Source organism: Quercus lobata, chromosome 4, assembly GCF_001633185.2.
Source record: "Quercus lobata isolate SW786 chromosome 4, ValleyOak3.0 Primary Assembly, whole genome shotgun sequence".
Classification (NCBI taxonomy): domain Eukaryota; kingdom Viridiplantae; phylum Streptophyta; class Magnoliopsida; order Fagales; family Fagaceae; genus Quercus; species Quercus lobata.
Window position 1 is genome coordinate 93,784,262 of NC_044907.1, and position 17,671 is coordinate 93,801,932.

Genomic DNA, 17,671 nt, shown 5'->3' on the forward strand with positions numbered 1-17,671 from the left:
TTAATCTTGTCGGCTTCGCTCTTCTCTTTGGGTAAGGTGTCCTCTTTTAGAAACAGTACCAAAGGGTCCATCCAGTTAGGCCCCACTTTGATGTTGTGGACATGGATCACTCCTATCTTCATCACTGAGGGCCTGTGTAAATCTTCCACAAGTATAACTCGAGGTAAACCTTGAGCCGAGGAGGTGGTCAGTGTGGCCAGGGAATCAGCGTGGGTGTTTCCACTTCTGGATATGTGCAGTAGGCTAAAAGAATCGAAATGCGATCGCAGGCATTTAGCTTGGTCTAAGTACTCTTGCATTCTTTCATCTCTTATCTCTAATTCCCCATTTATTTGACCCACAATAAGTCTTGAGTTCGAGAACATGTTTACGGATTTCCCGCCCAATTTCTCGACCATGGACATTCCTTCCAATAGGGCTTCATATTCCGCTTCATTATTCGTGGCCGAGAAGACTAGTCTTATTGATTTTTCAATGGTAATCCCCTCGGGGGAAATCAGGACCAGTCCCACCCCAGAGCCCCTTTGATTTGCCATGCCATCAACGTATACTTTCCAACAGGTGGGCCCTTGCAGAGAGATTGCGCCAACAAATTTTTCATCCATGCTTCGCATTCCTTCTTCTTCTTCTTTTAGTGAGGGGTCAGCAAATTCAGCCACCAAATCCGCGAGGATTTGGTCTTTTACGGCAGTGCGAGGCATGTAGTTAATGTTAAAAGCGCCCAGAATTGTGCCTTATTTAGCAATTCTCCTTGTGTAATCAGCTCTCTGGAGTATGGACCTGAGTGAGAGTTGGGTTAGAACAATAACTGTGTGTGCCTGGAAATAATGAAGGAGCTTTCGTGTAGCTTGAAAAACTGCCAGGATGGCCTTTTCTAGTGGAAGGTAGCGAATCTCAGCCTCGTGCAATGACTTGCTCACATAATAGACCGGTTGTTGTACACCGTTGTCCATTCGTATCAACATTAAGCTTACTGCATGACGGGCCACAGCAATGTAAGCGAACAAAACTTCATCGGCCTCGGGGCTAGACATGATTGGTGGCCGAGATAGATACTTTTTAAGTTGTTGGAAGGCCAAGGCACATTCTTCGGTCCATTCGAATCCTTTCCATTTATTCAACAAGAGAAAGAAAGGTATACACCTATTCGCCGAACGAGAAATAAAACGGTTCAAAGCGGCAATCATGCCGGTAAGCTTTTGGACCTCCTTGGGATTCCTAGAAGGCTACATGTTGTGGATAGCTGTGATTTGGTCGGGGCTGACTTCGATATCTCTGTGGGTCACCATATAGCCCAAGAACTTTCCTGATCCCACCCCGGATGAACACTTAGACGCGTTGAGACGCAGCTTGTGTCTTCTTAGGATTTCAAAGATGTCACCAAGGTCTCTCACATGTTCGAACACCAATTTGCTCTTTACCACCATGTCATCTATGTAGACTTCAATGTTCTTACCCATCTGTAGCTTACACATCCTGGTCATCATTCTCTGGTAGGTGGAACCGGCGTTCTTCAAACCAAAATGCATCACCTTATAATGGTAGTTTCTGATGGGAGTGACAAAAGCTATTTTTTCTTGGTTGTCTACAGCCAGGGGTATTTGATGGTATCCTTGAAAGGCGTCTAAGAAACTCATTCGAGGATGTCCTGCGGTTGTGTTTACCAACTGATCTATCCGAGGCATAGGGAAGGGATCTTTTGGGCAGGCCTTATTCAGGTCCGTGAAGTCTACACAGACTCGTCATTTTCCGCTCTTCTTCTTCACCACTACAATATTGGCCAGCCACTCAGGGTAAAAAACTTTTTTGATAGCCCCTGCTTTCTTAAGTTTCATCACCTCCTCCTTGACAGCATTAGCATGAACTTTCGACAGACGTCGAGAGGGTTGCTTCTTGGGCGTAACGAATGGATTAATGTTAAGGTGGTGGCATATGAATTCCGGATCAACCCCCGGGGCCTCATAAGCGTCCCATGCAATCACGTCCACATTTTCCCTAAGAAAATCAATTAGCTTTTCTTTCTCTTGGGAAGGTAGTTCCGAGCCGACTTGAAAGAACCTTTTCGGATCAATGCCCACAGGAACCTTTTCCAGATCCTCACAATTTGCCTCCTCGGTTGATCCCCCACCGGTCATTGCCGGGGTTGTTAATTGCTATAAGCCATTCTCGGTAGAGGTTGAAGGCTCAGCACTCGGCCGTCGTGAGATGGTGGACACCATGCACTGTCAAGCCATGGTCTGATTCCTTATAACTTCTTTGACCCAACCTTTTGATGGGTACTTCACCTTCTAATGCAGGGTAGAAGAAACAGCCCCTAGGGCATGAAGCCAAGGCCTGGCTACAATGGCTGTGTAGGGTGAATATGCGTCCACCATTATGAAGTCCACCTTCACTATGTCCGAGCCTGTTTGTATGGGCAGTCTGATCTGGCCTCTTGGAGTAATGGTCTTCCCTTCGAAGCTTACCAGAAGGGAGTCGTATGCCGTTAAATTTTCGGATTTCGGATTCAGTCCCTTGTATAGGTCGGGGTACATTACTTCCACAGTGCTGCCCTGATCGACTAACAATCTCTTCACATCATATCCCTCAATCTTGAGCGTGATGACTAAAACATCATCATGGGGTTGGATGGTTCCGACCTTATCCTCGTCCGAGAAGCCCAACATAGGTGAAGCCATCCTCTTAGCCTTCTTAAACTCTCGATAGTCACTCTCAGCGGGAAGTCGAGCTACCAACATTACTCTGGAAGGATATGAACCGGTCCTTCCTAGAGCGGCGAGAATGACATTTATCGTGCCTATAAGCGGTCTCAAGGTGTCCCTCCGTGTCTCAACATTCGTCTGTTCTTGTCTCAAGGTTTCCCTCTCGGACCAGTTGGTCCAAGTGGTTTTTCAGGTTTCTGTAGTCTTTGGTAGTGTGCACCAGTTCTTGGTGGTACTAATAGTGTAGGTTCTGGTTGCGTTTCGTGGGGTCTCCTGCCATCCTATTTGGCCATTTGAAGAATGGCTCGTTCCTGATTTTCTCCAAAACCTGATGTATCAGATCTCGGAACACAGCATGGACTGCCTGCGCACTGGCAGATCCAGGTTGCTCTGTGTAATTTCTCCTCGGTCGGTTGTTGTTACTAAATCGGTTCGACTTGAAATCCTTCCTCTCCTGAGGGACAACCTTCGCTTTATCCTTACCCAACTGTTGGTCCTCTTCGACTCTCTTGTACTTGTTGATTCGGTCCATGAGCTGACACAGGCTGGTGACTGGTTTCTCAGTCAGGGATTTTCTTAAACCGTGCTTGGTCGGCAGGCCTCTCTTGAAGGTACTGATGGCGACATCATCATAATTGCTCTCTATCTCATTGTATATCTCTCAATACCTATCCGAGTAGGCCTTTAGGGTCTCCCATTCTCGCATGGATAAAGACAGAAGGGAATCCAAGGGTCGAGGAACCTTGCTTCTCGTGATGAAGCGAGAGCCAAAGGCCTGAGTTAGCTACTTAAAGGAACTTATGGAGTTCGGCCTGAGGCCGTCAAACCATCTCATCGCCATCGGTCCTAGACTAAATGGAAATACTTTGCACATCGAAGTTTCGTCTTTGGAATAGATGGCCATCCTCTGGTTGAACTGACTTACGTGCTCTACGGGGTTCGTCCGACCATTATATATGGTGAAAGTAGGTTTATGGAATCGCCGAGGAAGTTCAGCCCCCTCTATCATGTGTGTGAAGGGTGACTGGGAGATTCGATCTAGGGCTTTGCTCATGGCGTCGTTTACTAGGCCCTTATAGGACGGACTTCTATAACTGCATTTGTGATGCTGCTCTTCCTAATAGGAGAAGGTTTCACTTGGTGGAGTTCTCGACTTTTGCCTGTATTCATTGTCCTCTTCATCGCTGGTGTTTGGGCTGAAGGGGGGATGCCTTCGCTGCGCTCGACGCAACTTCCTCTTCAAGTCGTCAATCTTCTGCTGTAGAGCTCTGTTATCATCTTGCTTTTGGGGTACATGACCTTTCCCCCTTGAATGGCTTCTACTCGTATGGGTGGTATGTACACTACCTTCTTGTCGCTTGTCTTGATCTTTTTCCCGTTCGAGGTTAAGAAAGTTGTCCTGTCGTTGGGAGTCTGTAGGCTCCGTTCAGCGCGGACCTAATCCCACCATATTTAATCGTTGCACTTGCTGAGGCACAAGCTCTCCCCACAGACGGCGTCAATTGTAGGGTCACAATTTGGAGTCCAAGCCCAAGAGGTATGGAGTCTTGGTCCAAGGAGCCCAGAAACAATGAATTTGTAGAGAGTGGGCCATAGAGCTAGGTTTTAGCGAGTTGGACAATGGTTAGTATTGGGCTATACAACAATTGAACATAAGTAAAATGTGTTAACATCCATAGATCTTCAGTCCAAGGAGATTAGATGAATATATATCGATCACTGTTTGAAGATTATGGTCATTTATACTGCTACAGTATTCTCTCTCTTTTTTCTCCGTCCCCTTCCTCATGGGGAATCCCCATCTTATATAGTCCTCTTGAAGTCATCGTGGTCTTACACTTGTTGATCATATAGATCCTTACTTGAGTGCTTATCCCATCGAACACCTCCTTTCAGCCTTTTGTGAGTTGTGGTGGCCAAGGCAACACTGTTCACAGGTCCTCTCCACATTAATGCGGCCAGAAAAGCAACTGCAACGCATTTAATGCGGTAGCAGTAGCCTCTCATTGGATATTTTACGTTTCCTTCTTTCCTACGGGTCTGTGAGGCACGTCCCTACTACTAATGCCTATTGGGGGGGGGGGGGTTCTTCTAGTAGCCAGAGTGCATGTTTGAGCCATACTCATCACGTCCGAGGAGGCATTCCTCCTCGGACCGTCCTCCAAATGCCCCTTGTCTACGAGAGCTAAGTTGGAAATCCCTTTAGCAACCATTTCCTCCCCTCGGACATTGCTAATTGTCCCGGGTGGGGCCCAAGGCCCATTACATGATTTGGGGTCTTTGCCCCTACAATATATATATATATATATATATATAAAACTATTTAAATGTGTTGATGGTTGTAGTTGTTATTTATTGTGTTGGATATATTATTTTATTGTGTTGTTTATATTATTTTAATATGTTGAATACTAAAATAAAACTTTTGATGTTGAATGTATTATAAAGTGGGGTGTTATGATAAATAAAATAGTGTTTTGAGTTGCTAAAAGTTATAATTTGTAAGAACCTTATCGTGGACATAGCACTTCTTTGGTAATACAATACACTGGATCTAGATGGGACAATAAGGTGTTATAATAACGGCCTGAAAGAATAAATTATCACCATTATCTAATCATAAATAATTAATCAAATACTCGTGGTTTTGTTTCTCCAAGCACAAAACAAGGAAAAACACTCATTTATCACATCCAGCTGATGTGAAATTTCATAGATTGTAAGCCCTTATCTCAACCATGCCTATCCACGTGGCTTTCACCTCTTGGCCTTTTTGGATAAAGATGACATTGTGGTGTTTTTCATGTGTGCTTGGTTTATATATATGGGTCATGCTAACAGGGGCGGAGGTAGGGATGGCAATGGGGCTTGGTGGGGTCGAAGGATGGGGTCTTCGTTCCTGCCCCGCATGGTTTTGTCTTGCCCTATCTCCACCCCGCCTCCCATGATAGGGAAAAGTTTCTCACCCCATCCCCACCCCTTAGGGCCTCACGAAACCCTGCCCCACCCCATAAAACTCTATTTTTTATTAATTTGCCCTACAACTAGTGTAATTTTTTTAATGAAACCTATTTCATTAATAAAAATATACTTGAAATTACAACTAAATTTATCCAATAAAATCAAATCAATTTTTAGAAAAAATTGAATAATATATCTAAATGTTTAACAAGACAATCATAAAAAATAAAAAATAAAAAATCTCATAGTATAACACATAACAAAATAAAGGCAGAGAACCATATTGGGTAGAATAAAATAAGCTAATATTGATATGTTTGTTTAAATAGTAGGGTTTTAGAGTAAGAAAAATTTACAATTATAATCCTTAGTAACATGGGGTGGGGCGGGGACGGGGAAGAGCAGGGTGGGGCGGGTCTAAAAGTTTAAACCCATCCCTACCCCGCCCCGTAGTGCGGGGCTAAAATCTTGCCCAATCCCCGCCCCACCACCTTTGCGGGGCAGGGAAAACCCACATGGGGTGAAATGGGGAGGGGTGGGTTGAGCGGGACGGGAAAAAATTGTCATCCCTAGGCAGAGGGAGGGAGGGAGGGAGGGAGGGAGGGCGAGGGGGGGGGGGGGAGGTACCCCTGAACTTTCAAATTTTTGACTAATAATATTATAACCTGAAATACCTTATTTGCCCCCTCCCCCCAACACAAAAGACAAAAAAAAAAAAAAAAAAAAAAAAAATCCCAATTCAGTGAGTTCATGGTACCTTTCCTAGTAGTGGTAGACTTTTACGCCTCTATAATTCTATATATAAAACCAATGGGTTCCACATAGTAATGATTAAAAAAAAAAAAATCTCTACATTGATTCATTGAATAGTAGTCTGAACACAAAAACGTACTACAAGTCTACAACTATAATATAAAACCGTGGGTCCCACTTGGTAAATAACAACTTTGCTACACCTACACGGACTAGAAATCAATACTAGCATAGAACTCTGAAAAAAAGAAAAAAAAGGTATATATAATGCAAACAGAGTATGCCTCCCATCAAAAAGAAAAAAAAATTTCTTTTTGTACCAGTCTCTTTCTTTGGACTTCAGAGTTTCTGTGGAGTTTTTAAAAGCATACAAGTTGGGTTTTTAAGTCACACATTCAAATATTCATAGGTATGCATACTCTTAATACTTCTGCTTTGATTGATTTATTTATTTAATTTTTTGAAGAATCAAATTATATGTTTAAACTGTTTATATTTAGATAGATCTTTTGATTTGACTATTTTTAATCATAAATTTTGTAATTCAAATTATATGTTTAAACTATTTGTATTTATAATGATCTCTTAATTTGATTATTTTTAATCATAAATTGTAATTTTTTTTGTTTATTTTAATGATATGACATATATATTTGTAGTTAATTGATATATAGTTGTTTATTTATTTTGTTATTAATATTGATTAATTTTTTTAGATTAATTTTTTACTTTCAATCTTGCCTTCCCGACCTAAATTCCTAGCTTCGCCACTCCTAACGGGTGCCTTAGGGCAATTGTTAACAATCTATTTTAGGAAAGTTTTAACATTACTTTTATGGGAAATAGAAAAAGCTGTCAAAATATTAAATTACTAACCATTATTCTAAGGGCATTCATTAGCATTTCCCTATATATATATATATATATGAAGTATGGACACTTCATTTAGGATGTTATACCAATGTTTGATATAGGATATGCCCTTGGACATTTTTGCATACGAGTCCTAGCTATTTCCTTAAAAAAAAAAAGATTTGCAGGACATTGGAAGAAGAGAAATCAAATACCCTTTCACAAAACAAATAAAGAATTCATGCTCTAATAGTAACAATGCATTTGAAAATTAATAATTAATAAACATTTTTTTTGAAATAGATAGAATTCTACTCTAACCTAAACATTTTTTTAATTTTTTTTTATAGATAGATAAAATTCTACTCTAGTTTAAACTTTTTTTTTTTTCCTTTTTTGAGAAAGATAGAATTCTACTCTAACATAATTTAAGTGTATATGTGTGTGAAGCTCTCTTTAGGAGACTTGAATCCCGACTCTTACCCCCACACCCCGCAAGCACTTATACTTGTGAGGTGACCATCGCACTAAGAGTACGTGGTAGTATTAATAAACATATTTATTCTTGGCTTGTATTATACAGTAATTTCTAAACATTCTTTAATAATCAAGAATTAATTCACTTTCTTTCCTTTTTTGAGAAAAAATAGTCCTTAATTCATTTTATTATCTATCATTGGCTTATTGCTCTTAAATTTATATATATTTCATATTTTATGAAATGCTTAACAATATATAGAAATATAGATAAAAATATATTTAATAATTATTTAATAGATACATCCCTTACATGTGTCCTTTTTATTTTTTATTTTTTTTAAATGTGTTGTTGTGTCGTATTTGTACAAGTGTCTGTGTTCATAATTTTTAGGTTTATATGAACCAACCGGTGTAAAGTGTGTTATGGAAGGCAGATGTGTGATCCAAATGTTCTCAAAACTATTTGCAATTAAAGCGTTAGAGGATTATAAAGATGCGCAGGACATTCCAAGAAAAAGACTGGGCAGATCATCCTCCGTCTAAACTAAAAAACCTGGCACATGAACAGCAAACTGAGCCAGACAATGAGCTATCTTATTGACTTCTCTCTTAACATGAGAGCAATGCAATTGAGTAAAAAATCTAGACCTATACCAACATCATACAAAAGTAAACCACAAGGAGACAGAATAACACATCCACTCTTCAAAGCTTGAATCAGCATTTGGGAATCACCTTCCAAAAAAGCGCGAGTAATTCCTATCTTGGCAGCAAACTCCAAAGCCCTTGCAGCAGCTAAGGTCTCGGCCTTCATGGAAGCAAATGCTTGGGAAAATTTTTGCGAGAGAAAGGCAATTACTAGACCTTGATGGTTGCGAATCACCACTCCAGCTCTTGAGCTATTTGATTTTGAGAAAATAGAGCCGTCGAAATTAATTTTCAGCAGCTCATCAGGTGGAGCTTTCCATCGAACACAGGGATGCTGACTACGTGATTTTGGGCTAGGAAGAACCGCCTGAAACTCCTCAAGACGCTCTTTAGAAGCCTGGGCTAATAGGTGAACTAGATTGATGAAGCCGAATTTGATTTTGCTGGGACCAAATCGACCAAACCATTACTGCAAATAAGTCCATCTATTTCGGCCGTTGAAAAATCCATCAAACCAATTCTTTAAAAGAAACGAAAGTGGATGTCATATGAAAACCCCAGGCAGAAGCATCAAACCAAATAATATCAAGCTCCAGACAAGACCAAAGGGCATGTATCTGGTCTTCTGACGCAGATTGACAGCGGTCACACATTGGATTATCGTTAACAGTCCGACGAACCAGATTCGTTTTTGTAGGCATGGACTTTCTGCAAGCTCTCTACAGCATGTTCTTCACCTTATTCGGAACCTGCAGCGACCAAACTCCCCTCCATAACTCCTAATCTCGATTCGGCTCAATCTCAATAGGGGCCAACGCAGCTTTGGCTTTCAGAAAATGATACCCCGATTTACAAGTATAGTGTCCATCATATGTGAAAGGCCAGTAAAGGATGTCCTCAGATTCCTTATGTGATAGTGGGATTTTCTTGATTATCTCAGCTTCTTGGGGAGCACAAATACCATCAATCAAGCCATGGTCCCATTGCCTTAACTCAGGATCAATCAAACTTGCAACTGTATTCTCTTCCATAGACGTCACAATTGGAGAAGAAACTTTCGGGGGGTGCTTCCTTGGCAGCCAGTGATGCTGCCATATCTTCACTGAATTACCATTCCCAATTCGCCAACGGGAGCCTCTTTGAATAATATCCCTACCTCTCAAAATACTTGTCCAAGCATAGGAACCAGCTCTAGTATTTTTAGCTCCCATAATGGTACTATTAGGAAAAAAAGAGCTTTGAATACCTTATAGAAAAGGGAAGGTTTATTATGCAATAACTGCCATATTTGTTTAGCTAGCAAAGAATCATTAAAAAGAGCCAATTCTCTAAATCTCATACCTCCTTCCATTTTAGACTTCATCATCTCATCCCACTTAAGCCAATGGATTTTCCTTTGATCACCATCACTCATTACCCTCTTTCACAGCTGGGGTTTGTCAACCTGAAGGAACATATAAGATAAACTTTGATGGTGCCATATTCCGGGCACAACACTCTACTGGTATAGGTGTTATTGCAAGGGAATTTTCCGGTCTTCCAATTATGGTACTTAATTAGTGGAAAGACTTGTTGTGGTGTGGAAGTTGCACTGGAGATTGAGGCAAGAGCTGCTTTGAGGGCTGTTATTTTTGCCTAAAAATGAAAATAGTCTCAGACGGATTGTGCTTGAAGGAGATTCAAAAAATTTAATTATGAGTCTGTTGCAGGAGGAGGAGAACTTGTCTTGGATTGGCCACATTGTTGAGGAAATTAAAATGCATCTAAAGGATTTTGAGGCTGCATACTATTGACGGCGAGAATCTTAATCTCGCCGCTGGATTCGGACAGTTGATTGTCATGAGGACGAGGATGGATCTTGTCACCATAGCTACACATGAACTTTGCTTTGTAGTTCTGGTGAGGCTGATCGTCCCACAGCGGCAGATTCTCAAAATCTATTTCACGTGAGCGCGGCGAGGATTTGCCGGAGTCAGGGTATGAAGTGAAGGAGTAGTTTTCTATTGTAGAGAGAGAGAAACAAAAAAGAGGAGAGGAGAGTGATCTGGAGTGGAGGTGTGCGTTTTGTTATGAGTTATGGGAAGGACTTTTTGAGGAAAATGGATCCTACTCATCATTCATTGATGAGGTGTGTGTAAGAACTGTAGAAGCACAATGGCTTTATTTAGTTTAGTGCACGAATGAAACACAAGTGTGAAGTTGTGCCCTATCAAACAATTGAGATTTTAATATAGATTAATTATTGTTGTATATAATTAGTTACACAGTCTTGCATATATTTTGTGAAGTTGTATTTTAAAAATATAATTTCAATTATAATTGTAAAATCATAAAATTGTATTTTCAAAGCATAATTTTATAATTTATGCTTAGCAATATATAAAAAATATAAATAAAAATATTTTTAATAATTTTTTAATCGCCGCACCCCGTAGCACCCGCACCCTACTTTTTAAAAATTGTCGAGTCCCGTACTCGCACCCAAATCCGAAAATGCACCGGTACTTCATAGCTCCTGAATACATGGGAGATTTCAACATGTTGATGTTCATGCAACGGCTTGTAATTTCTCTAAAGAGATTGTATGGCTGGAGGACCTACTGAGATAAGTGATATCCTTCAAAAGGATGTAATGACTCAATATTCTAAAGAAAATATTGGAAGCTTTTCGTCAAAAAAAAAAAAAAAAGATGATTTTTCATTGGAAATGGTAAGGAACTTATTGGGTTTGAGATCATCTTATTGATAACATTGGACATATCTGGTAGTATCAACACGTCACCCATGAATTCTTCTTCTAATGCTTAAATTATACTAATCCAATATTCTCCCTAATCATACCAAGAAAACCATCTTTTCTTTACTCTCTCTCTCTCATGCATCGCCAACACTACTAAAATAAAAACCAGTTCAGTCAATATTAGTTTTTGATGAATTTGTATCCAATTAATGAATAACTTGTTGTCAAGAGTCGGGTAACTTAGTAATATAATTTGATCTCATTTCTTAGGAGAACACAATTCAAATCCCCCTTCACCACTACAATTAAATAAAAGAGGGAAAAATCAATGAAGTAATGACTTCTCTCACTCTTTTCTTCTTTTTATTTTTTATTTTTTAGAGAGTGATTCTGTCCTCCTCCTAAAGATGTTATTAATTACATTCGTGTACCAAGCCAAAAATGTCTATATAGTGATTCATTATTCAGTTCGGTTAACGGGCGCCTTTAGGGCATTTGTTAATATACTATTTTAGGAACATTTTAATACCACTTTCATAAGTTAGTTGCTTTTTTCTTTTCTCCTAAAAAGTTTATAAAAATATTTCCTAAACTAATACCATTAGGACATCCGTTAAATTTTCTCTTCAATAATATAATTCCATGTGTTCTAATTAATTAATTATAGTCTAATCACAATCCTTGTCACATTATTTATTTATTTTTCATAATGAATTGTTATAAACTTATAATAAGGAGGAATTTAGAATACTAATTTTTCTGCTAAATGAAATCAAGTTATACCACTAAGCTATATGATTCTTTGACACCATGCATAAATGCCAAATACTTAGAAAAGTGTAGTGTTTATTGCACACCTGTACATAAGTCTGCAAACAACTGAAAACGTGCATTATCTTTAACTCACATTTTCAGTTGTTGTACACTAATGTGTCCGTACACAATGTGCAAGAAATTTTGTCCATTAGAAAACGCCAAGAAGAAGCCATTTTCAACTCCAGTGGCAAACATATATAAACCACCAAAAAATTAAAACAATAATAGTAGTAACTCAAAAACATATATATTCATCATTGAGCTAATCTGATGGATGTAATACTAATTAATAATTATAGCAATTCACAGACCCAATTTCTATTTTTTATTTTTTTAACTTGTATTGCATATCTCAAATACGCTTGTAGCACTATAGTACTAGTAAACTGTTTTGATTAGGGATGGCCATATCTAATGGGTAATGGATACCTGACCCAACTTGAAATATTTGAGTATTATCCAATATATCATGGGTAAAGAAAATTGGATCAGGTTCGGGTAAATATCCGAATTGTTTTGTTTGGTTATGGGTATTACTTGTATCCAATCCATTTATTAAATAAATAAATAAATAAATAAAAGAAAAATAATTTTCAACCATTTGTAATTTTTACACAAACTCTATTGGGCTCAGGGTTTAAAACCTAATTATTGGTAGATATCCTGGAAAAGGTTACAACCTGTGCAGTAATTTTTTGAGCTAATTCTAAAAGGCTCTAACTTCAACATACGGTTCAAAATTGTAAAATAGACCTACAATTATATGATGCAAATATTCTCAACGAGCACACAACAATCTAACATAAGCATGACAACTTTTTTTTTTTTTTGACGTCAAGCATGACAACTTAATAGACCTACAACTTCAACTTCAAAATTGTAAAATAGACCTACAATTATATGATGCAAATATTCTCAACGAGCACACAACAATCTAACATAAGCATGACAACTTTTTTTTTTTTGACGTCAAGCATGACAACTTAATATACTTAATATTTAAAAAGTTTATCTGTGAGTGAGTCTTGTCTTCCACTAGCACACAAATGTTAGGCTCTTTTGTAAGTGCTAGTGTTGTAAGTTTTATCTTTCCACTCCGTCCTTTCTCATCCCCTAAGTCTTCTGTCTATATTATCTCAAAAAAAAAAAAAAAAAAAGTGGTCTAAAGTACCATATCAATTAGTTAGTGAGTGAGTCTTTGATTTATAAGTCTCGTTAGTACTTACAAATGTTAGGCCCTTTTGTAAGTGTTAGTGTTGTAAGTTTTGTCTTCCCACTCCCTCCTTTCCCATTTCCTAAATCTTCTGTCTATATTATCTAAAAAAAAAAGAGAAAAAAAAGATAAGTGATGTTAAGTACCACATCAGTTAGTTAGTGAATGAGTTTTTGATTTATAAACCTTGCTAGTACTTATAAAGGTTAAACCCTTTTGTAGGTGTTAGTGTTGTAAGTCTTGTCTTCCCACTCCCTTCTTCCCCATCCCTTGAGTCTGCTATCTATATTATTTAAAAAAAAGAAAAGAAAAAAAAAGCAAAAAAAAAAAGAGAGTCTATATATGAGTTGCAATTGCAGCAACCAACGCTTATCACCCTGTTTTCTATTTGGACATCATTACTATGCATGGACGGAGCTGTTATTGGACTAGGGGGGCAATGACCCTCCCTCTGTCCCAATTTGTTTGTCATGTTTGAAAAGTCAAACTTTTTAAGAGAATATCATTTATTATCTTGTCTGCCTTATAAAAATGTATAAGTTTACAAAACTACCCTTAAATAAATTTACCAGTTTTTTTTAAAAAGAGTTATTCTTAATGAGGCAACTAAAAAGGTGCCCCAATTAAATTGATTTTTTTTTTTTTTTTTTATAAATATTAGTTAGTTTTCTTTTCAAATAGTTTTGAAAATAAAGTAGGGGTATAATAGGAACATTAATAAACTAATAATTTTTATTTTTAGAAGGACATTATTTTGGGACATCATAAAATGGAATAGAAGACAAACAAACTGGGATGAAGGTAGTATTATATTAATAGGTACTAATTTTAGCAATTTTGTTCAATAAAATTACACTTTGTCCTCCTTAATAATGCCATAAATTCTTTTGAGAGTATTGTTATAGCCATAAACATTTTTACAATGTTTATACAAATTATTGGAGTAGCAAATTCTTATTGGTTCGTACACTTGCATAACTTTTTACTTATTAATAACTACTCACCACATTAGCAATTTGCAAAATTTTTGTAGTTTTAGCATTTTTCAACTTTTAAAGGAAACATAAAAAATTATCTAAAACAAAATATACAAACCCAAAAAAATTAGCCCAACAACAAAAATTACCAATAATAAAATTAAAAAAATTAAGCCCAATCAATCTATTTTACCCAGAACAAACAACTTGGCTATTTAAAAAATTTTAAACAAAAATCTTTAGTAATAAAGCAGTAGATTCAAAGGTTGGAGCCGCCGCACACAGCTAGCAAAAGAGTTGCCCCCCCTAACTCCAAGATTTGGTTCCGTCCCTGTTACTATGGAAAAGAACATTTTAGTTTGCATAGCAATCCAGCCGTAGACTCATCAGATTTCATTGAGTTTTACTCCGTGGACCAACTATTCAGTATCACCATTAAGAACTCAGGTGGAATGCTTGGTATATTTTCTAAAACTCGATAATTAAATCTATGAACTCGGCTGGGTTTGTTTCGTTGATAATTCTCATTCAAGCTCAAACACAAATGGTGGGGATGGGTTATGTGTCAGGTTGTCAAGAGCTTTACTTAAAGCAACTTAGTAGGAATAATTTATTAATTAAGTCTTTGTGAACAGTTCAATAATTTTGGAGAGAGAGAGAGAGATGTTTATAGATACTATCATGACTCCTCTCTTCCCACCTCAAAACCCTAGCAACAACCCCTCTCTTCCTACCTCAAAACCCTAGCAACTACCGCATTCAATTTCACATATGATTTATGTTTGATCCATATTTCAATTAGTTGTTTGTTTTTTTAATATATATATATATATATATATATATATATATCACCATAGTTTAATATTTTATTTGTTCTTTGGAAGTTCAATTTTGGAATATTTTCTTCCTTCATCACTAATTGCTTTCTCTCTTGCTCCTTCTAACAGAAGCACTAGCCATTCTTTTTATTTGATAAATGAGAGAATTAGTTAAGTTAGTTTTGTTTCATTGATAGGATTTTCCTTTTCTCTGAAATTTTAGAGAAATTTCTTTTGCTTTAAATGTCATGAAACACGTCTCATTCTATCTATCCTTACTACAAGAAAAATATTCAGGTAAGACATGTCATTTGTCAAAGTAGTTAAAAATTACCATATCATGCAACGCACAAGATAACAATTTTTAGGGGATGAGCTTAATTTTTTATTCTTTTCAATAATAAATATTTTTAGTGCAATAGTGGTGATAAGTAGAGGAAATACAACACACATATATATTGCTGTAGAGTCTAGAATGGCAGAATCCAACTTTGTTACAACCACTTAAAGTAAATTGATTGAATTCCTTATCATTAGTGGATTCAACATAAAAGATGATGAATAAAGTGTTGTAATTTTTTTTTTCATGTCTTGAATTGTTTATATCATTATTACTACAACTAAGCAAAATTGAGAAGGTCATATTATTGCTCAAATTTGAAGCTTGGTGCATGTCTCCTAGCAACCCAATAACGTTTTATGTTAGACAACACTTTTGAACAAAGGAAAAGCATAGAAGTTAAATATTTATTCACGTTGTATTTTATTTTATTATGACCGTTCATATATTTATTTATTTTATAAATGTTATCTTGCAAAATATCTACAAATGCATATTATTAACTCAATTGCCTATTTCTAAATTTAATTAAATCTTATTATCAATAGATTTCCCATGCATTGCACAGGTTTGCGACTAGTTAATTTTGAAATGGGAAATATGAGAATGCATAAAATGATGACACATGTACTTTTCTCAAAGCATATGAGAATGACACATGATAAAATCCTTATAATCTATTTTGATTTCAGAAATATAATTAGGAAAAAAAATAATAAAGACAATTAATTTCTTCTCATAAACATTTTAGCAAACCCAAAAGAAAAAAGAAAAAGAAAAAAAAGAAAACAAACAAACAAACTATTAATGATAGGTTACAATTAACAAAATAATGGGTGTTTTTTTTTTTTTAAATTTTTTTACAATTGATGATGCAAAAAAAATTAGTAGGCTGAATGCTCCGGGCTTCAATGATCTAGTAATTGCTTGAAAGGCCTGAAAAGGAAAACACACGATCAAAGGTGACCGGGGCGGACCGGCCAAGAACCCTCCGATGCTTAAGTTAGTTTCTTTCTTAAATTCTGGAGTTCCAACTTTTTGGGAGTTGTCTCAAACTTACCTTCATTTGATATGAATGAGTGTTTATATAGTATGCACCTGAAGCAGTTACTTGTCTTGTAACTTCCCCTATTTTTGAGAAGTCAGAAGATTTAGGGTTAACTTCCACTACCGCTATAAGAGTTAGAATATTTAATCTTATCTTCCATAGCCGTCATTGGAAGTTAAGTACTTAGTAAAAAGTTGTAGCAATGAACCTGGATTTCACTCATGCCTTGGAATAGTAACACATGGTTCAATTCACTAACTCTTGTAGACAAACTTTTTTGGAATTTTCTCAAGTGTCTAGGGTCGTCCATGTGTTTTCCTCATGGATGATCTGTGTGCCTATGGACGATTGTCATACTAGGTAGAGCCATTCTTGCTTTCTTGACCTGGACGACTCTCATGGATGAATTGGAGTTGGTTCAATTTTCAGTTCACCATTAGTTACCCCCTTGTCCAAAGGTCATCCAGAGCACTGTAAAATTTATTGTTGTTCTTTGGACGTGTCCTTATGTTAGTTGTTAGATGCCGTGCCACGTGTCACGACCTCATTGGTGATTAGAAGCATCGATTTACCTTTTTTAGGAATATGCCACGTGTCGTTATTTGGTTGGTCACGTTGTTTCAGATGTCAAACTTCACTACTTATAAATAGTGGAATTTCTCTCCTACCCTTTACATTTCCTAAATTTTCTCCCTTGACATTCGTCATCTATCACCTCGTCTAGAAGTATTCCTGCATCCTTAGTCCTCCTTCATCTAGAGCTAGGTACTCTCTTCATCCTCCTTAGATTTTCCTTCAAATTTCAAGATGTATGAGATTGTCCTTTCTTCGTCTAGTAATAGTGTTGACAAGGCTATAGATGAGTACCATGATACTACAAGTTTTAGTGGCTCCAATAGTGATAGTAGTTTTGGTAGTAACAGTAGTAGTAGGGGGAACACTACAAACGAGAAATACACGTCTAGTGTTCTCGAGATTACCTTAGAGGGTTTTCAGGAGAAGCTTAGGATGAGGGCAGCGTCTAGGTCTAGGGCTGGTACCTCAAGTGCTCCTTCATCCACTCTTCAAGACGAGGTTAAGATGGTATATAGTTGTGCTGTAGGGGTCCACTCTAAGATGGATGAGAAGAGGTTAACATCCCTTAGGATTTGGTACAAAATTCCAGACGACCTAAACCCTAAGTTAGCTATTCATGGGGAGTGGTGTTGTCAACCCCGTTTTGGCATAGGTGTTTACGAGGCTTACCTTTTAGGGGTCTTAGTCTACCCCTTAATGCCTTTGCTAGGGAGTTACTCACCAGATTAGGCTTAGGAATATGTCAGT

The 17,671-nt window shown here is 37.4% G+C and overlaps 1 protein-coding gene across 1 annotated transcript; it reads right to left on the bottom strand.

Moving 5' to 3' along the window:
• Positions 1-2,288: 2,288 nt before the first annotated feature.
• Positions 2,289-2,738, bottom strand: LOC115986199. The gene has a single exon (XM_031109051.1). The coding sequence runs from the start codon at positions 2,736-2,738 to the stop codon at positions 2,289-2,291; it is 450 nt and encodes a 149-aa protein (XP_030964911.1).
• Positions 2,739-17,671: the final 14,933 nt, after the last annotated feature.

Bases quoted from the DNA above. Each gene is read 5' to 3' on its own strand.
- LOC115986199 (XM_031109051.1), bottom strand. From the start codon at position 2,738: ATGTTGGTAGCTCGACTTCCCGCTGAGAGTGACTATCGAGAGTTTAAG.